The sequence below is a fragment of the Mustela putorius genome, unplaced genomic scaffold, assembly GCF_011764305.1.
Source record: "Mustela putorius furo isolate JIRA1106 unplaced genomic scaffold, ASM1176430v1.1 tig00000224_pilon_pilon_pilon, whole genome shotgun sequence".
Taxonomy (NCBI): domain Eukaryota; kingdom Metazoa; phylum Chordata; class Mammalia; order Carnivora; family Mustelidae; genus Mustela; species Mustela putorius.
Window position 1 is genome coordinate 10,367,747 of NW_025421321.1, and position 21,832 is coordinate 10,389,578.

The 21,832-nt window shown below is 41.4% G+C and overlaps 1 protein-coding gene across 1 annotated transcript in view; it reads left to right on the forward strand.

Annotated features, from left to right (window-relative positions):
* Nucleotides 1-11,546, forward strand: part of LONRF2 (LON peptidase N-terminal domain and ring finger 2) — a 46,008-nt gene extending 34,462 nt beyond the window's left edge. Inside the window, exons 10-12 of the mRNA XM_004753021.3 lie at nucleotides 142-304; nucleotides 2,829-2,978; nucleotides 4,904-11,546. Coding sequence (XP_004753078.1) covers nucleotides 142-304; nucleotides 2,829-2,978; nucleotides 4,904-5,098 — 508 coding nt within the window. The 3' untranslated portion in view covers nucleotides 5,099-11,546. The remainder of the gene's footprint in view (nucleotides 1-141; nucleotides 305-2,828; nucleotides 2,979-4,903) is intronic.
* The last annotated feature ends 10,286 nt before the right edge of the window (nucleotides 11,547-21,832 follow it).

A 21,832-nucleotide genomic window follows, 5' to 3' on the forward strand; every position in this document is an offset into this window, starting at 1 on the left:
TTTTGCATTTAACAGAAGGAACTGTCTGCAGGTATTATTAGAGAAAATAAGCTTGCTGGTCCCATGTGGAGACACCATTTGTTTTGTTTGGATCTTCTGCATTTATAAAATCGTTGTTATTTCTCTCAACTGTCCTGTCAGAATTTCGGAGTACGGCTGCATGCTGGAGATTAAGGATGTCAGAACATTTCCTGATGGGAGTTCAGTTGTGGATGCCATTGGGATTAGTCGGTTCAAAGTTCTAAGCCATCGTCACAGAGATGGCTATAACACAGCTGACATCGAGTATCTCGAAGATGAAAAGGTGAGGTTGATTTTACAGCTGTGTGTTCAGAGGTCAGTCACCTTGTTTTCCTGTGCATGTGGAAAAACTTGGTCAGATTTTTACAGATAATATTACTTATACCTTCCCTAATTCAGCACCTCAGTTATTTATTACTTCAGTGAATTTTTCACCTGATTTGAAGCTGGTGGACACGTGTCCTCCTCAGAAAAATTACCTTACTGCTGCACATTGCAAAATGCCTTTGTGGTTTGTTGTCTTGGCGTTCTGGCTCAGGAGTTGGCAGACCTTTCCCACAGAGGCCCGTACAGTCAATACCAGAGAATTTCCAGGTCAAGCAGTCTCTGTGGCAACGACTCAGCTCTGCCGTTGCAGCACAGAAGCAGCTGTAGACAGTCTGGGAATGAGTTGGTGTGACTGGTTTCCAAGACAACGCTGTTTATATAGACATACGCAGTGAACAGGATTTGACTTGTGAGTAGTAATCCATCCCTGTTCTGGATCCTGGTGTTAGTTCAGAATGAGATATGATATAAAAAACAATGCTTAAAAATGCCTTCTAAAGTTCAGTGTAAAAGGTTTAGATCTCTTACCCCTTGAGAAATGTTAGTATGTCTAATAGAAATATCAGAACCCATATTTTGACAGATTAACAAAATGTTTTGAAGGGATTCTCAGAAAGATGGGTAAAAAGATGTCCCTAGCCATCTTATCATTTATGGCCAAAACCAAGAAATAGTGCAGAGACTCGTCAGGAGAAGAATGGATAAACAAACTGTAGTCCATTTCCATAATGGAGAACTACTTGGCAATAAAAACCAAGGAACTGATCACACACAGAATAATGTGAAAGAATCTCCTAGGTCTCTCAATGAACACGTCTCTCAGTGTGATGCTAAGCCAGGGAAGCCAGACACACAACCACACATGCTGTGTGGGTCCATTTATATACTTCCAAGATGAGGCATCACTTGTCTCTGGTGTTAGAGGGCAGAGACTGGCTGGGGGTGGAGGGCCATTGAGGGTGATGGAAATGTCCCCTGTCCTGTTGAGGACTGTGATCCCACTGGTGCATACAGCAGACAGTACTCTGAGCTAACCATTAAGATCAATGCATTTTTCTGTATGTAAATTATCCTGCAAGAAAAGCATTACAACCATCTAGAAAGAGGAAATCCTTGGAATTATTGTATACCCATTTTGAATTCTTTGGTTAACATTTAGAAACATGGAAAGTGAGAGTCTTCAGCTATCTGATATCACACCGGAAGTCACTTTGGGGACAGTGATGTACATTCATAAGGCCCATGAGGAGAGCCACACCCCCAGCACCAGCACCTTCCCTTTTCCAGGTGCTGGTTCTGGTCATCCTGAGGACAGGACCTCACAGTGTAGGGGCCAAGAACAATGAGTCAACCCTAACATCACAGGACCAGGGAGTGGGGGTTTAAAGGATGTGACTGAGTGTGATTGTTCTCGGGGTCCCTCTGCTGCCCCAGTAACAAATCTGAGAGGGTTTGCTGACAGTTGTTGTGAATGGCAATTTTTGGTGGTATATGTTTTTAAAATGGACGCTTACATAGCAACAACATGAAATAATTTTGGTGGTTTTTAAAAAAAAAAAAAAAAAAAAGAAAATCCCCTTCTACATATGAATATTTAATTTGTGTAAGTCAAAATGAGAATGGTTGTATGCATTATAATCTAATTCCTCAGTTTATCCTAGTTTTCAGAGATAGTGGTATTTTACAACCAGAGAGCACCTGAATGGTGAATTCCCATTTTGTAGATGAAAAAAACCCCTCCCCTCAGGAGGCTGTGTGACTGGCTCATGAGAATGAGCAATGAAGCCAGAACACACCTGGGTTCCCTGGTCCCCAGCCCAGTGCTTTTCCCACTTAGGTGTTTCTGAGTAGGACTGGGGCATACTTAAAATGAATGACTTGGCAGTGAGGTAGGCACCCAGAAGCAAAGCATGGTAAATCTATAGCATCAGGGCCTACTGCTGCATAAGGCTAATGAAGGGAATGTGTGATTGCTGGAATATGTCTTTTGGAATGTAGTTTGGTGATAGGGAATGCAATATTTTAAATGTCTCCTTCTTTGACTTAGCAATTCTATTTCTAGGAGACTGTCCTGAGGGAATGGTGGTCCCTTCTCTCACCTCCACCAACAAAAATAAAACAACCCCCCTTCCCACATTTGCTTAAATATTTATATTGCTGTGTTATTTTTAAATATATCTTATCTGGATGGTAGAGTAAATTTTCCAATGTAGGATTGCATGTAGCCATTGAAAATTGTTCATCGTAACCTGGGATATGTTTACATTGTTAAGGGAAAAATCAGGATGTTATAGATAGACAAGGCAGATAGATCTTCATTGTACAAGAAAAGTACAGATTTGTATGTTGAGCCTATAATAGGTTTATAAACACTAATCAGTTATCTAAGAAATAAATGCCACAAGTCCACTTAGCAAATGCGGCAGATGTCACTGCGTAATAAGGAACTGTTGAAATGGTGGCCCTTTTCCCTTGATCAGGTGGAAGGTCCAGCCTATGAAGAACTTACCAGCCTTCATGATTCAGTTTATCAACAGTCGGTTTCCTGGTTTACTTCACTTCAGGATCACATGAAAGAACAAATTTTAAGCCATTTTGGGTTAATGCCAGACAGGGAAGCTGAGCCTCAGGTATAGTCTCCTTATTTCTTTTACAATGCTATTATTTGCTACTGTAATGTGCTAAGGCATATTATTCTGAAGGAAAGTTAGGCAGTACTATGCTGCCATCACGATCACTTATGAACCAATTCATCTATCAATAGAACGAAGAAGCACCTAGTATATTAGCATGTGCCTTGAAGCAAAACAGTCAATGCTTTCTGAGTAATACTGCATAAAGGTAATTTGTTTTCTATCACAAAAGAATTTATTCTGATTGGCTGTCAGCTTTAGTACTTCTATTTCTCTCTAACTATTTAATCTAGCTGTTTTATTTCTTCTCCCTCATTTAAATCAGCTGTTTAAATCATTTAAGTCAGCTGTTTAGAGAGTAGTAAGCCTTGTATACTGGCTGAACCCTCTGTGTTTTGCCCTTAAGATTGCCTTGTACCTGGTAAACAGGTGTTGAATAAATGAAGAGAAAATCTAACTCTTGTTAAATTAGAAGTGTTCCTGCCTTCTATCCAGCCTGGCTTTCTCTGGTGCTCCACAAGTGTGGAGCTTTCTGGGAACCTGGCTCTTCAAGCAGTGCCTGGCTTCAGGCTGTGAAGACGTTGTAAGTGCAAACGAATCCTCTCCCCCTTCTCTGAGTGACAGAGCCAGGCAAGGATTGCTTGGGCTTGTGGCTGAGAGTATGGATTTCCTTCCACTGTGTGTGCTCACCTATCTTGCAGAGAGAACAGGGCTGGAGGACCAACTCTCAGCAGGTTTGGGGGAAGACGAACTGTCCTTTGTATTTCCCATCCATTTTTTTTTAAGATTTTATTTATTTATCTGACAGACAGAGATCACAAGTAGCCAGAGAGGCAGGCAGAGAGAGAGAGGAGGAAGCAGACTCCCTGCTGAGCAGAGAGCCCGATGTGGGGCTCGATCCCAGGACCCTGGGACCACGACCTGAGCCGAAGGCAGAGGCTTTAACCCACTGAGCCACCCAGGTGCCCCTCCCATCCATTTTTACATTCTTTTTCTATCTCTTGAGGATTTCTGCCCACCCCCCACCTATGTCTTTTCCAAAACTCAGGAGCATCCTCCTGTAAGCCAAAAATTGTCTCAAATATAATAATCCTGGTCTTTCAGTAGACTCTTCCTCTCCTAAGGTAAATTGACACTGGTGTCCACCCTCTCAGTTCCCAGTAGGGATTCTGTATAAGTCTGTATACATTTGGGGTAGGATTGGGGGAAGAAGCCAGGACAGGAAGCAGGGAGGCCTGGACATCTTGGCTCTTAATGCCAGAATTACTGAGAACAACTTTTTGACCAGCTTTACTTAGAGCTCAATCCAGAAATGTGTGCTTGGGTATGTGAAGTAAATGCTATCAGTTAGCATAATAATTCTTATACAGTTAATTCATGGTGATTCCCATATATATAAATCTCATATATATATACATATAACTCATATGTAGATTTTCATCTATGTCTGCACATTCATCACATAGCTACTAAAAGCTTTATTACAAATTTTATTATAATAATCAAACTTGTACACATATTTTTAGCCTTCCTAATATAGAGTTTTCTATGATGTATTTAAAACTTAAAAAACAAGAACACAGAATACTGGGAATAGATTAAAAATTATGGTCCCCTTGTCTGAGTGGTGTATACTCCCAACTAGAGCTTTGAGAGAACAGAAGCAATTAATTTGTGGAATTTCCCCATGGAAGTTGCTTCTCCTTGCAAGCGCTTTGTTTTGTGAGTTCTACAACATTTAAATGTGTAACAGGAAAGTACTTTCTATGTCAAGGGCTAGATGGATGGGAAATAGACCTAAAGTAGAAGGTGGCATTTAATTCTGGCTCCTGCCTTGTTGGTGGAACAAAAGGACAGTATTGGGGAAGGAGGAGACTTGTATTTTAGGTGATAATTTCGTTTTGCTTTCGTTTCTTCTGCAGAGTAACCCTAGCGGTCCCGCGTGGTCCTGGTGGATCCTGGCAGTGTTGCCGCTGGAACGCAAGGCTCAGCTGGCTATTCTTGGCATGATCTCCCTGAAAGAGCGTCTCCTCGCCATTCGGCGCATATTAGTCATCATCACGCGTAAGATGAACAGTCGGCAGGAGCTGGTTAATAGCAGGGAGAGAAATAATTGATTATCTCTCTCTGTCAAGGTTTCTGGAAGCACTTGTACTTTTGTGAGGAGCCGCTAGGCATGGAGAGTAGTGTCGCATTCATCATGCTCTGTAAAATGCTTGTTGATAGGGTTACAAAATGGAACACTTAACAAACACTGACTCCTTCTCAAATCTTAAAAGTCTGTGCCTCGTGGAACCTGACTCTGTGCAAGGTTAGCCTGAAGTTTGAATGGAGCTCATGATTGGAAAAGAACCTAAGAGAATCTCTCTGAAGCATTCGCTCAGGGTATCGTTCGCCGACAGCAGGGAACACCACAGGTGGTTGGCAAGTGGTTTAGGTTTTGCAAGAAAAAAAGGACCCCCTCCCTGGTACAGTGTCTTGCTGCACCAAATGAAAACAGCATACTTTGGTGGCTAGACAGGATAGGGGAAACCACATTTTTATCTGGAATCATATTTCTCAGAGCACAGGCTAACTGAAAATCCGCTTAGGCTTTGTGTGTCGTTGTGAAGTTGTCTGTGAAGTTGAGGAATCAAACTGTGGTCCTGTGCAGGAGCCCAGATTAGTCGTCACCCAAGAAGTAGCGGCTGCCAGATAGAACTGCATTTTGTGTCCTGCGGTAGTTCAGATGCTGTGCATTGCATGTTGTAATCAAACGAACGTCAGAATACACAAAGGTGTAGAGAAAAATCTGAGAACCAGTGTAGTTGAACTGAAGATATATATCCCTACACACTCAAGAAAGAGTGAGCAAAAGTTAGCTAAAACTGTATGTGCATTGGGGTGTCAAACATTCAGCCAAACTAGCACAAAAAAATTCCTTGAAAGCATAACCCTGTCTCATTAATTTGGTGGGTACTAAGCATTTAGGAAATTGCCCTCTTGCTACTAGGATTTGCATTGGAAATTAGGCCCATCAGTCATTTGAGTTCACCATCCATCCACTCATATACGAAGATGTGAAAACCTGCTATGGAATGGGCATCTATTCCAGGAAAACACACCAGGACAATATGCAAGAAGCGGGAAGTAAGAATAGGATGTAAAGATTCAGCAAATTTTTCCTCCATCCTCAACCTAAAACTTGTCTTTGTGTCTTTTAAAAAGAAGTTTTAGAAGTGATCAGACCTGGTGTTATCTATTAAAGAACAATATATGACAACTTTAACCTCTGATGCAAGTTGGTAGTATTAATTGGGATAAACATTTGAACCTGAAATACTGAATAGTTCTCACTGGCCTCACCAGCTTGTGCATTGAGTTAGCTTCTTGGTGTATGATATGGATATTCTTAATGGAAAGACGATGAGAACCAGACCAGGGAATAAATCACAGCTGTAAGTTTTGCTTTATTCGTTCAAGGTGTATGATATTTGAGTTTTAACAAATATATTTCACAGTGTCAAAAGTTGGTTGTTTATCAGTCCACCAAGCATTTTATTATGATCGTGTTTCACTGTAATCATTGGAGTTTTCAGTAGCTAAAGGTCAGTTTCATTATGGGAGTGAGAAAATATTATTCTTATATAACTTAATCACAAAGAGAAAATGTGAAAGTACTTCTAATCAGATGTTTCTAGTGCCTCACTTGCTGCAAATCTCAAATCTCATCTTGAATATGTTTTAAAGGCAATTTGGCCAAGTGATTTCTAAAATATTTTATTGATTTATGTGTTCAATAATATTCAACCTTCTTAGGCATTGTATCTTAGCCTGATCATCTAAAAGAAAGCAGAACTGTGTCTAGTATGCCAGAGGACCTTTCTTGGGAATGGTTCACGAAAATAGGTATGCACTGACCATTCTCTTTCTTTTTCTTCTGAAGAATCTTTCCTACCTTAAAACATATCATTGCTGTTTCCAGTGAGAGTGTGTAAAATAACCACCATGTGATCAGTTTCCCCAGGAGCCTTCCTGAAGTTAAGTCTCTGCGCTCAAAGTACCAGTGCTTGTCTTGTATGCATCAGATGCTGTTGCTTTCTCAACCTTACTCTGGAGATGTCATCACTGGCCCAGGTCTCTGACCAGAACCACTAACTTATCTCTTCCTGATTCTGTCTGCCTCTTTCTGAGTTGTCAGCTTGTTCTGAGTGTTCTTGTGTAAAAGCCTGTTTGGCAGTAATGATGTAGATAGAACAACAAAAGTTTCTGTTGTCTTTGTCTTTTGACACCCAAGGGAATGGACTGTGACTGCTTCATGCTCTGTCCAGTGTCTCACCTCTGCTTAGAGCAGAGCAGCTGATGGACACTTCCTGAGCACTTAGATGGTTTCCTTTTTTTTTTTTTTTTGAAGATTTTATTTATTAGAGAGCACACGCTCAAAAGCGCCCAAGTCGGGGGATGGGGAAGGTTCAGGGAAGGAGAGGGAGAAGCAGGCTCCCCGCTGAGCAGGGAGCTTGACATGGGACTCAATCCCAGGACCCCAGTCATCACATGAACCGAAGGCAGACACTTAACAATTGAGGCACCTGGGTGCCCCTTAGATGACATTCTTAATCAGGAAGGTGGGCCAGGGAAATAATATCTCAAGTCGTATTATAAGGGAAGCTAACTTTTACAAACTTTAGGAAACGTAAACTCCAGTTTGCTACAGATTTGCTACAAATTTAGCTAAAGCAGTAGAACAGATCCCCCTACGGCCCCCACAGCTCTTTTCTATCGTGAAGATGTCATTTCCAATATTTCTCAGAAAATAAGATCTCATTCAGCGTCAGAACATTCAAGTTTAATTTTACTGAAAATGTTCCAACACTAATGGTCTAGTTACATCAGAATAAAAACAGAATCTACTTAGAGAGTAATAATAACAGTGTGGGGGAGTAATTTTTCGTCCTTAAGTATATTACTTGAAGTACATTCTGTACACTCTGTTAGGTGTTTTTCCATTTCACTCTCCTTAGTGGCTTGACTCATAATTCCATCCCTGCCTGTGTCTCTGGAATACAACTGATACTCTGACCAGCAGTATTTTGAAAGCTCATGAGATTTTTAGGGTATCACATTCCCTATGTGTCTTCATCTTCAAAATTGAAAGTTAGAAAACATTTTTTTAAAAAAATTTTAAGATTTATCCATGCAACCACGTACGTAAGTGGTTCATAACAAATTTATGTGCCAACTTTTGGAGTGCTGTCCTGTTTTTATAACCACAAAGGTGTCCTTTCTTCTCTTAAACATCACCCCTCTTACCTCCCAAACCAAAAAGCACCAAAACTGTTTCATAAGTTGTATCTCAATTATTAACATATATCAAGTCTTACTATAGGACTTTTGAATCATCAAGGAACAAAATTATAGATGGTAGCATTACCATGAACTACGATAGTATCACTTTGTCCTAAAATTATTTGAAAATTGGTAGTTGTTGTAATCAAATAGTCTGTTCCCTGGACTAACTGTATTACATAGAAGTCATTATGATTTTTAAGTTGCCTTTACCAAGTACTCATCTGTTTCTTCTTCCTTTCTCCTTTGATATTAAATTACTTTGATAGATACCACTCTAAATTTTAGATGTTATCTATAAAATAATGTGATAGATATGAAGAAGAAAGAGCATTAGGAGGGAAAATAAATGTGGGTGAGTTTTGTTTGCTTAAGGCATGAGGTTTTATTTTTCCTAAATACCCCCCACAGAATAGGGTAGAGAGGTCGCCATCTCCAGTTCTCAACATGAATAGCAGGCACAGCTTGCAGAAAGCTCTTTTTCTGTAGCTCTGCCCCAATGAGAAGATCCTGTACTGATTCTGGGTTCATCAAAACTAAAAAACCAGAGAAGCTAAATCTGAATGAGTAGAGAGCTGTGCCAGCCATCTGAGAAAAATTGAACCCTGACTGTTGCCCAGTATCGCCTTGTCCCTACTGGAGCTAATGCTTTGTTCTGAGCCATTGTCTTCAGACTCATAGGAGGTGTTACTACCTTTGCAACTCATCGCCTTAACTTCTCCTTAACCTTGGCCTCTCAACCGCTAAAAAAAAAAAAAAATTACCAAGTCTACCGAATTCCATCAAGTAGCTTTTAGTAGTGGATCTGCTTTTAGGTGAATATTAGCATATTGAGTATTAGAATATTGCCATAGCATAAGCTATTGAAGAAATTCATGAGCCACCACTGTAGATAGACCAGTTGAGGATATAGCTCTGATTTGTGCCCAAGACTTAATTTCTAAAGTTGGCTGGGTGACAATGCAGAGAAGTCCATGCCGTTGGAAGAAAAATTTATTGTTACTCGTATTTCTACTAGAAATGAGAGGCATGCACTCAGGGCCACATGGGGAAGAACCAGAGCCAGAAAGCAAAAGCAGGAGTGAGGGTGAGAGCCTTTATTGTGTTTAGTGGGAAATACCAGGCAGGGCAGGGGAAATAGCTTGGGATTGTCTAGTTTGGATGGTGGTGGTGGGTTCTGGGCTATAAGGGCAGGTTCTATTTCTCTGGTATTGAGCTCTGGTTGATTAAGGCCAACGACTCTTTTCTCCTGGACTGTAAGAGCCAAACAAAGGAGGTGGCTCAGAGTGTGGGCTCTGGATTGATTGGTTCTCATATGAAAGGTATGGACCCTTCCTTATGGACCCTTTGCTGCCTCTGACTGGTCAGCCTGTACGGGGCAGTCTTACCAATTGGTGAGGCCCTCAAAGATATCAAAACATCATAAGCCTTTTTTTAACACATGATTAATATGATTGTCCTCTGATGTTTTAGCAACATATTAAGGAAACTTTGGAGTGATGATAATGGAGACATTAAAGAGTAAGTCATACATTACCTTGAACAGCACAGAAAGCATTTGTTTGTTTGTTTGTTTTTTAATGTGGCATTAGTCACCATAGAGTACTTCATTCGTTTTTGATGTAGTGTTCCATGATTCACTATTTGTGTTATAACACCCAGTGCTCATTGCATCAGGTGCTCTCCGTAATACCCATCACTGAGCTAACCCATTCCCCTACGCTTCTCTCCTCTGAAACCCTCAGATGGTTTCCTGAAGTCCATAGTCTCTCATAGTTGTCTTCTGCTCTGATTTTTCCCCACTTCAGTTTTCCCTTTCTTCCCCTAATGTCCTCCAAAGTGTTTTATTATGATAGTTCAAAGGAGCAGCATGGGGGGGGGGCGGTGCAAGGAGTCCTTAAGGCCGGTCCATAACTAAGGTTTCCATTTATATACATTAGCCAAGATCATAGATCTGGAGTCTTGTGCGGGGGGTGGAGGGGGGGGGGGAGTCTTCAATGCTGTCTTAGCAGAGTTGTAAAGTATGAGTGTGATAATAATATCTTGATCTATTTCTCGAGTCCAGACAGCAGGTCCAACAGTTATGCTCTTGGAGTATATAATTTAGTAAATACATTAACAATTAAGTGGTAAGTGCTTGTAACCAAGGGAAAGGAGTGTTACGATTTGAGACACAAGGTAGGAGGTGCTGGTGGAAAGTTGGAGAGGGCAGCAGAAGAAGGCAATGGAGAGTGAGTGAACAGTCCTCTCCCAGAGACTTGAGGGGTTGACTGAGAGAAGGCAAAGTGCTTCCTGAAGGAAGTAATAATCAACATTCAGTTTTTGAATAGTACAGATAGTAATCTCCAGATTTCTCTCTGGAAATCTTTTAAGCATTTTTTTAAGCATGGGAGTGTAGGGGTCTGTGTTTGGGCAGAGAGCAAGGAATATACCATGGTAATGTGCTAAACAGGCAGCAAGCTCAGAAATGAAATAGAATCCCTAATTTTGGAGGAAGAGAAGCAAAAATGCCCTGTATCCAATTTGTGGCTTAACAAAGGCAGGCTATGGGCGTAAGTTCTAGTGTCCAAAGCAGAGTTGTCTCCAGTTAGCAAGCTCATGGGCTGGGAAATGTCATCTGAACAGTGAGCTTCTGGGCCAGAGTGATGTTGTCTGGGGTGTGGGACTTGGGGTATTCATTTTAAGTGGGTACCCATTCAGGTTGATGTGGGTCTCAATGTTTGCTATGTTTGCTTGAAACAGAGGTTTACTTGAGGTGTTTGCAAACAAATGAAAGCAACCAGACCAGCAGTAATAAGACCAACAGTCAGTAGAAGAGTGAATAGCTACACCTGGCAGAGTTTTTGTTTTTGGTTTTTGGTTCAGGTTCACTTGGGTCCCTTATCAGTTGAGCAGCTGCCTGACCTATGGGAATATCTGTGATTAATGGGTCCCAAGAAAGTACGTGCTCTCAGTCTGGCCTTTAGCACCTGTGGGATGGGGGCAAGATACAAAAATTTATAGAGAATGAGAAACCTTGTTAAACAGACTAACATGTAATGAGTTTCTAATATACACGAAGGCAACACATATCCCCCTTTAATTTTTTTAATTTAAATTTGAGGTAGTTAACATACAGTACAATACTGGTTTTTGGAGTAGAATCCAGTGATTCACCACTTACATACAATACCCAGTGCTCATCACAACAATTGCCCTCCTCAATACCCATCACCCATTTAGCCCATCCCCCACCCACCTCCCTCTATCACCCCTCAGTTTGTTCTTTATCATTAAGAGTTTTTTTTTTTTAAGGTTATTTATTTATTTGACAGAGCTCACAAGTAGGCAGAGAGAGAGGGGGAAGCAGGCTCCCTGCTGAGCAGAGAGCCCGATGCGGGACTCGATCCCAGGACCCTGAGATCATGACCTGAGCCGAAGGCAGCGGCTTAACCCACTGAGCCACCCAGGCACCCAGGGTAACTCTATTTTTAACATTTTGAGAAACCTCCATACTGTTCTCCAGAGTGGCTGCACCAGTATGCATTCCCACCAACAGAGCATGATGGTTCCCTTTCTCTGCATCCTCATCAACACCTATTGTTTCTTATGTTGTTAATTTTAGCCATCCTGACAGGTTGAGATGCTATCTCTTTGTGGTTTTTATTTGTATTTCCCTGAGGATAAGTGATGTTGAACATCTTTTCATGTTTCTGTTAGCTGTCTGAGCACATACTCCCCTTTAAGTAGAGGAGAGTACAATTAGAACATTTTTTTCCAGCTTTATTAAAAACAGATAAATATAATTACATACATTCAAAGTGTACAACATGATGATTTGATATATATGTACATTGAGATAATTAACACATCTGTCACTTCACATAGTGTGTGTATGATGAGAATGCTTAAGATCTACTTACTTTCAGTCACTTTCAAGAACACAATACTATATAATTAACTAGTCTCTGTGCTATATATTAAATCCTAGGAACTTTTATAACTGAAAGTTTGTACCCTCTGACCTACATCCTCCCATTTCCCTCTCTCCCCAGTCCCTAGCAAACACCATTCCATTCCTTATATCTATCAAATCAGGTTTTTTAAAAAATTCCATATATAATGATACCATACAGTATTTGTCTTTCTTTGTCTGACTTGTTTTACTTAGCATAATTCATCCCTGTTGTCACAAATGACAAGATTTCCTTAAGACAGAATAATACTCCATTGTGTGTGTGTGTGTATGTATCAGATTTTCTTTATCCATTCATCCATTTAGGTTGTTTCCATATTTTGGCTGTTGCAAATATGCTACAGTGAACATGGGAGGGCAGACATTTCTTCGAAATATGAATTTTATTCCTTATGTGAGTTCATTTAATTTCCTGTATGGTTTATAAATATTTTTCCCTATTCTATAGGTTGTTTTTTCAATTTATTAATTATTTTCTTTGCTGTATGGAAGCACTTTAGTTTGATGTGGTCCTACTTGTTTATTTTAGCTTTCCTTGCCTGTGCTTTGGGCATCTTATCCAAAAAGACATCATTCCTTCTCTTCATTTTCTTCTTTGAGATTTATGTTTTCAGATCTTGCATTTAAGTCTTTAATCCATTTTGAGTCAGTTTTCATGGGTATAAGATAGCTATCCAGTTTCGTTCTTTCGTATGTGGATATCCAGTTTTCCCAACCTCATTTATTGAAGAGGTTATCTTTTTCTCATTTTGTATGTTTTCTTGGCACTCTTGTCAAGGTTATGTGTCCATCTCTGCATGGGTTTATTTTGGTGCTGTTTGTTCTATTCTACTAGTCTACATGACTGTTTATGCCAGTGTGACACTATTTTAATTATTGTAACTTTATAATGTTTGAAATCATAAATATAATGCTACCAACTTTATACATCTTCCTCAAGATTTCTTTGGCTATTGGGGTATTTTGTGCTTCCATATGAATTTTGGGATTCTCTTTTCTATCTCTAGAAATACCATTGGAATTTTGATAGGGACCACATTGAATCTGTAGATCATTTTGGGTAGTATGCACATTGTTACAATACCTATTCTTCAAATGTAAGAACATAAGATACCTTTCCATTTATTTGTGTCTTCCATTTCTTTCCTCAGTGTCTCATAGTTTTCAATGTACAAGTCTTTCCTTTCCTGGGATAAATTTATTTCTATGTATTTTATTTTTGATAAAATTATAAATGGGATTTTTTAAAAATTTCTCTTTCTGATAGTTTGCTGTTAGTGTATAGAAATGCAACTGATTTTGTATCCTGGGACTTTACTGAATTCATTGATTAGTTCTATGAGGTTTTTGGTAGGACATTTGGGGTTTTCTATTTATGAGATAATTTTACTTTTTCCTGTCCAGTTTGAATGCCTTTTATTTCTGTTTCTTGCTCAATTGATGTGGCTAGGATTTTCAGTATTGTCTTTAATAAAAGTGGCAAAAGTAGGCATCCTTGTCTTGCTCATGATCTTAGAGGAAAGGCTTTTAACTTTTCACTTTTAAGTGTGTTGTTAGCTGTGGGCTTGTCATACATAGCCTTTATGATGTTGAGAAACATTCATTCTACATATAATTTGTTGAGAGTTTTTATTATGAAAAGATGTTGAATACTTTTCCTGAATTATTGAAAACATCACATACATTTGATCTTTCATTCTGTTAATGTGGGTATCACATTGGTTGATTTGTATATGTTGAACCTTCCCTGCATCCCAGGGACAAACCCCTCTTGATCCTGATGAAAATAACTTAAATCATGGGTAAATCTTTTCCACGTGCTCCTGAATTTGGTTTAATAGTATTGAGGATTTTGTGAATCTATCTTCATCAGATATATTGGTCTGTAATTTTCTTTTAAAGTGTCCTTACCTGGTTTTGTGTCAGAGTAATAATGCCCTTGTAAAGTAAGTTTGGAAATGTTCCCTTTTCTTCCATTTTTCAGATAGTTTGAGAAGAATTGGTATTATTTAAATGATTGATAGAATTTGCAAGTGGATCATGACCTGAGCTGAAATCACGAATCGTATGCTTAACCAGCTGGGAGAGAGAATCTCAAGGAGACTCCCTGCTGAGCCTGGAGCCTGTTGTGGGGCTCAGTGTCACAACATTGAGATCATGACCTGAGCCAAAATCAACAGTCAGACGATTAACTGACCGAACCACCTAGTTGCCTCATCTTTGTCTTTCAGTTTTGAGACTTTCCTTATCATGTGTCTCAGTGAAGATCTCTCTAAGTTGAATCTGTTTGAGGACCTTTGAGCTTCATATACCTGGATGCTCCCTCTCTCACAGTTTTGGAAGCTTTCTTCCATTATTTCTTTAAATGATTTTCTGTCTCTTTATCTCTTCTCCTTTTGTGGTATTCATAATATGAACATTTAAAAAATTTTTACTTATTTGAGAGAGTGAGTGAGAGAGAGGGCATGAACTGTGTGGGGGAGAAGCAGTGGGTGAGGGAGAAGCAGACTTTCTGCTGAGCAGAGATCCTGATGCAAGGCTTGACCCCAGAACCCAGAGATAATGACCTGAGTGAAAGGCAGATGCTTAACTGACTGAGCCACCTACGTTCCCCAGTGTGAACATTTTTTGCTTACTGGTGTCTCATAACTCACATAGGTTTCCTCTAATTTTTTCTTGCCTCTGATTGGGTAATATCAATGCTCTGTCTTTAAGTTCAGAGATTCTTTTTTCAAATTGTTCAGCTTGCTATTGGAGCTCTCTGTTGCATTTTTCATTTAATATACTGTATCCTTCACATCTAGAATTTTTGTGTGGTTCTTTTTTTTTATGGTTTCTGATTTTTTGTTGAAGTATTTGTTTCATTCATGCATTATTTTCCTGAATTCATTGATTTGTTTTCCTGATTTTCACTGAGATTCCTTAAAATAATTATTTTGAATTCTTTTTCAAGTTACTCACAGAATTCCAGTTCTTTGGGGTCAGTTGCCAGAAAGTTTTTGTGTTCTTTTTGACATGTCGTGTGTACTTGTTTTTTGAGTGTGTTTCTAGTGGGTTTATATTGGTATCTGAGCATTTGAGGGAGAATTTACTTCCTCCAGCCTTTTTAGACTAGCTTTGGTGGGGAAAGACTTTTACCTGAATGTGGGCTGTGAGGGCACTAGCTGAGTAGGGTATATTTCTGTTCTGGGAAGAGGACTGTGGCGTAGTCTTCATGTGGGTCTGTTAGATGAGATCAGTGTCAGTAAAAGCTGTGGGGCTCTTTGGTGGCCCAAACTGTGGAGGGCTTGCTGGTGTCAGTTGTGGCTAGGGCTACTGCAATCCTTGGTGGTAAAGGCTGCTGAGGTTGTCCTGTTCTCCTTTGTTGCCCATGGAAGGAAGTTCTAGTTGAAAGCATCCCTTCTGGCACCAAGTCAGCGCAATGATCGTCCTTGAAGCTGTGTCCAGAGCTGGGTTGCGTGCACAGCCACCATCGTGCCTAGGTCCTGAGGCGAAGGAGCACATGCTACAGTTGGGACAACCACATCTTAGGTTTTGGCATTTGCAGCTCTCCCATGGATCCAGGATCTGGGTCTTGGCTTGTGCATGACTTGAGCCCCAGGTGCATGGTATGCAGTAGTGGCACAGAGCCTAGGATGAGAGAGTACAGCAGTGGCCTGGGCCCAGGGGAAGGGGATAGTGTCAGTACACCCTGGGGAGAATGTGAAAGTTCCAACTCTGACCCCCGGGGGCAGAGGGCACAGTAACAGCAGCCTCGCCCCAGTTATGTTGGATCGAATCTCTAGCTCAGGAACCAGAGAGAGAACACAGAACTGTAGTGGTGTGGCCTGGGACTTGGACTTGGGTCAGCACCTGGACTTGGGACTTGGGGGCAGGGCACAGAGCAGTAGTAGCAACAGCACAGCTCCTGCATTGGAGAACCAATGCCCTAACTTAGGACATGGGAGGTGAGTCAGAGGGTAGTGCAGCAGCATTCCAGGGTCATGGCAGGCCGAAGCTGTGACTTGGGGTCCAGCAGCAGCAGCTCGGCCTGTGATGGCAGGTCAAGCTGTGACATGGGGACGAGGTGTAGAGCAGTGGCAGCTCTACCCCAGTAACCGTGGGTCAGAACCCTGACTTGGACTGCTGCAAGAACACAACTGTGTGCTGGTGGGTCAAAGCCATGACTTAGGAGCCTGGGGGCAGCTCTCACCCAGGAAGGAGACCCTGTGTGACTCTGAGCAGCTCCGTCCACTAGACTCAGCATTGGTGAAGATTGTTGGGGTCCTCAGTAGAAAGGCTATAAATGTCCACTGCTGGAGGCCCCTGCTCTCCTTTGCCTGTGGGGTGCAGTACCTCTGAGGGATCCCTCCTGGTGCTGAGCAACTCTGGACTGGGGGTCGGGATAGTGCAGGTAAAAATGATTCTCACACTTTTCCATGTGGCCGTCCTTTGGTTTTGAGCTCTGCAAGGTTTTTTGTTGCTGCTTTTTTATAGTCTAGAGCTTTCCCAGAGCTGTTTTCATTGGTGTGTAGTTATTTCTTTGTTGCCTTTGTTGTTTTTGTGGGAGAGATGAGCATTGGGACCACCTATCCCAACAACTTGCCAGATACTTTGGGGGGAGTTTTTTAAGGGTTGATTGAGGGGTGAATCAGCCACGATGTCCTGAATTAAGAGACATTAAGTTCCGGGGCATGATTGGGCCTCTTGAGGGTCTGTTTGCTAGACTCGAATTTGAAAAGGAACTGAGGAGATCATTATTTTTCAATTAAACCGGTTATCTGGAACCTAGCAGGGACATGAAAGTTCTATTGAACACCTTTTCCAAAAGCCCAACATTGCATATTCTGAGAAGTGACGTGTGTGTCTTGATTCCTATTCATAATGCCTGTAACCTCCAGCGGAGTAAGGAGTGTCCTGGCAAGGACTTCTGTTGTGTGCCTAGTATATGTGTGAATTTTGTTTGTATTGTAGATATCTGTGAGAGACAAGATTCCCAGAGATTTTTATCCTGACAAGGACAACCCTTAGGCAGTAGCAACAGGTGTGATATGGTCACTGAGCAGAACATCTAGTGCTAAGATGACTGCCTAAAGTTTAGCCAATTGTGCCTACACTTGGGGTCCCATCTTTTAGTTAGAGGGACATCCTGGTTAGGAAATAGAAAGTTGCTGGGTTCCTCTGAGTTCTCCATCATTTTTATAAAAGTGGGCAATGCCATTTATATGGTTTATGAACGTTCACTGCTGTTCACTAAGTTAATCCTAAGGGCTCCTCAGGTAGTCAAGGGTCTGGGGAGGGTGACCTCCTCCAGCCCAGTTGCATCTGGCAAGGGATTGAGGACAGGGGACAGCCCCCACCTGTAGGTGGCCTGTATGTATTCCTGTAGAATGGAGCCTGAGTTTGGCTTCATTCTAAATCAAGGAGGACTCACTACTCATGCGGGCCTTGGGGGGTGCTACTTTCATGACCTGGGGGCATCTGGATCCAGAGATACAGCCCAATGTCTTTGAGAACCTCTGTCTGCAGGAGAATCTGGCATGTGGCCAGTCATTTTTTGTTTCAATGGAACATAGCCTGAGGCTGAAAGGGTCAGTTTCTTTCATCTAAAGCCTTTAGGCCACTTAACAGTCACATCAGGGTCCAGAGATGCCAGGTGACCGGAGAAGAGGTTGCCCAGATCTGTTGAGTGAGGGAGTCTCTGAGGGCAGTGCCTATTGATGTTAACTTGGTCAGATTTCAGAAGTTTTTTCCGAGGGAGCCCCATTTAAGGGGGCTGATTTGTAAGTAGCAGCATCAATGAGATTAAGCACAATTTGTAAATGAGGACTCCATGGTCATCAGAACCCAAAAAGTACTGAAAGATGTTAGGCCTGTATGTTTTTGGCGAATATGTCAGATGACTCGCAAGGTCCTTGTGATGCCATGCCTGTGCTCCTGGAGAGGATGAGTGGAGAAAACATCTTGCCTACAAAGTTGCTGTGGTACCCCACAGGGAGCCTGGAGAAGGTGGCTATGTCCCTCCAAGGTGAAGGTGAAGTGTGCTTGAGAGACCGTTGCATTAGGCACTGAGTAGAGTGTACTAGCTGAACGTCTAAGAGCGAGATATTTACCAGTTACTGATTCAATAGAATTAGTGATTTTAAGAATATTGAATATTGGGTATCAGGGACCTAATGTATGGGACCACAGCAGTAGGATGGCAGTGATCCATCATGAAGGACCTTTATGTTCCCTGGGTTTAAGAACAGGCAAATTTGGGCTATAAAAGTGGAGAAGCAACTGTGATAATCACCCCTTTGTGAATTAGGTTTTGTAGAATAAATTTTAATTCTTGAAGAGCCTTATTACATTGGGCTAGGTAAACTATTTAAAGGGTGTGGGGGAAGATCATGGAGTCCCATTTTTATCAATCTAATTTGTAAGTGACAAAGACTTACATTACTTTTAATTTATTATTCATTGTGTTAGAGTGTCTATACAGGTGGTATTTTAGGGGAGTTGGTACTGTTACTACAGGAAATTGAGACAAAACTACAGTTATGGTGAGGCAGACCTATATTTTTTTCTGTTTCCTATTCAGTTACTTTTTTTCAGATTATAAGAGCTGTAGTGTCTAAACTTAGTAGAATCCTCAGGTGTAATTCCCCCTGCCGTATTGATTAAGTCCAAGAAGTTTTGTCATTGAGGCACTTTAGCAAAATGTTCAAGTTAATTTAGAACCTACATCTAAGGTTGTAGAGGCACAAAAACCAATGAGCACTTTTTAAATTTTCTGGTTATAGAAATCTTCTGGTATATAAATCTTATATTTGCTCCATACATAACTATGCTGCATAATTTGTTACGTAAAATTTTGTTATATCATCTGCTGTTGCATCCAAGAGAGTGGTGCTGGCAGTATCCTGAGTTTGTGACCATGTAGATTTAAGGAGGAGGCACGTATCCTGTTGATAGGCAGCAGCACTTATGAGTGCCCAGATGTACTGGCCAGGACATTTGCCATCTTGGATGAGTTGAGAATCTTCCTCAGGTCCTAGGGGAAGCAGGAACAGACTACTTCTCTGCCCTTGTCCTTTTTCTTCTTCTTTTTTTTTTTTTTTTTTTTTTTTTTTGAGATGGAATCTCCTTTGAACATTGAGCTACCAGTCTCCTTGGAAAGGATTCTTTAAATTGCAAATCACAATGACAGAAATGTAAGTGACAACAACAAAGAGATCTACCCTCGAAGTAACTTTTCTTTTTTAGAGAGACAGAGAAAGAGCATGAGTGGGGGCGGAGGGAGAGAGAGAATCTTAAGCAGTCTCCACACCTAGTGACCCAATGTGGGGCTTGATCTCACAATCCCAATATCATGACTTGAGCTGAAACCAAGAGTCAGATGCTTAACCAACTGAACCACCCAGGTGCCCCTTGAAGCAACTTGTTAAGCCTTATGGGGACCGTGGTTTCCATGAAGAGGGCACTCAGCCTCATGTCACCAATAGATTGCTATAGTGTACTGGCGACTAACACTTGGACTTTTGCCAGCGACACTTTCTAAAAGGGAGATAGTCTGGAAGAAGTTGGCATCAGTGTGATGGGATCAGTTGAGAAGGGAGTTAACAGTTGAGCAGCCCCGACTGACTTTGCCATTGCTGGCATAGACAATCGGCTCACATCCCAGTACAGTCTGTTGGAGGAAGTCACTCAATGCTCCTGGTTGGGAAAAGCCTCTGCCCTGGGTGTTGGGCAGTTATCCTAGTCCCTGAGGGGTCCTCAGTCTAGAAACAAGGCATATCAGGGCAGGGAATCATGTGGGAGCTATGAGTCCAGTTATTTATCCCACAAGGTGCCAAGTAGAGAATGTGGGTTACCATCAGCTTAGGCCACAGCACTTGAGAGTGAATGAGGACCATGGACATGCACGCATTGAGGTCCTCCTCCAAGTTAGGCTGGAACGCCATGTCAGCAGATGGTAGCTGACAGGGGACACATGTGCCAGCACCTGGCGGTATAGACTACTTAGTGAGTCTGTTTAGTAGATCAGGAGCAGTAAAGAGGAGGTCCCTCTGTCAAAGCCAGTCACCCTTCTTGCTCTACCAGTTGCAATAAACTCTACCTACAGGATTTTAATTTATGGAGGTGACTGAGTGACAACATGGAAAAGCTAATGCTATGCCACAAAAGGCCACAGGGAGATGCCAGAGCCACTCAGGAGGCAGCAGTAGGAATGCTGGGAAAGTATGGGGGGAGAGCCTTTAGTGTTTTTGCAGGAAATGCCAAGCAGGGCAAAGGAACATCTTAGGATAGGCTAATTTGGGTAATGTCAGGGGCTCTTGGCTATAAGACTGACTCTTGGCTGATTGACCTCCAGTGGTGTGGTGCTGATGCTGGGTGATCAGGACACGAGGACTTTTGCCTCCTGGCATGCAAAAACCAGATAGAGGAAGCAGCTGAGAGTGGGGGCTCTGGTTTGGTTGGTTTTCATACAGAAGATATGCACTGTTTCTAAGACTTGGCCAGACCAGGAGGAGCAGTCTCTCCGTAGTCAGGGAGGCCCCAATGTTGCCAAAATGTCACAAATATTTCAAAAAATATGATTAAAGGAGCTCATTCTAGCATTCTAGCTATAGCCTCTGTAATAGAGTCATACTTTCCAATGAGTAAGTATCTCTCTGCAGAAGTTGGACCCTAGACCCATGAGCACAGGCCTCTGGGTGTGTGCAGAGCTCAGGAGCAGAACCGCTGTTGTCGTCTTGCAGCAGGGGAACAGCTCCCCAGAGCAGGGAGGCTCCTTGGCATCAGACAGCCCCTGGGTAGAGTGCGATCCTAGGTCTCAACGGAATCCACTGAGGGAGTCTAAGTCATGAGGCTGAGTTGGCAGATGTGGCCCTTAGGACAAAATGGCGTTTGCAACATGGATTGTCTCTAACCTTTTACTTTGAGGGATCATTTGAAATATCGCACTGGGGCCTTTGTCATTTACCGTAGTCTTTTAACTTGAATGGTTTGGTCAAGTTTTGTATGCTAGCAGTTTGATCAGTGACCGGCTCATCTTACCTCTCATACTACTCATCTCCTACCCCCCAACCCATACACAGTTTTCCACTGAACGCTAGAAAAAATAATTGTTAATAGGTTGGAAAGCTCTATTTGTATATTGTTCTTTGCTAGTGGAGGGTGGTGTCAATAACATCTTTTATAGCTGTGAAATTATTTTACCAGTTAAAAATTTGATGTGTATTTTTTCTTCTTAATTAGAAGAGCAGGTTTGAACCAATAAGTTGCTGTAGATAAACTTAAAAATTATGGCTTTTATCTGTTTAGAGATAAATAATGTGTTATCACATTCATGTAATGTAGATTATTCTTTGGGACTTTAATTTTTTAAACTTAAGTCAGGGTTAAAGATGTAGTAACAATATTTGGCATTTCCTGTTGCTTAAGTGAGGCCAGTCTTAAACGTTACGATATTTACTTCATGTATTCTTGTACTGTTGATTTTCATTCGTTGGAATTCTAGATCTAAGATGTGATATTTGGACTAAATAAAACTTACAGTGTTGTAAGTGCTCTTTAATAAATAATTACACCCAAGTAATAGGGTACA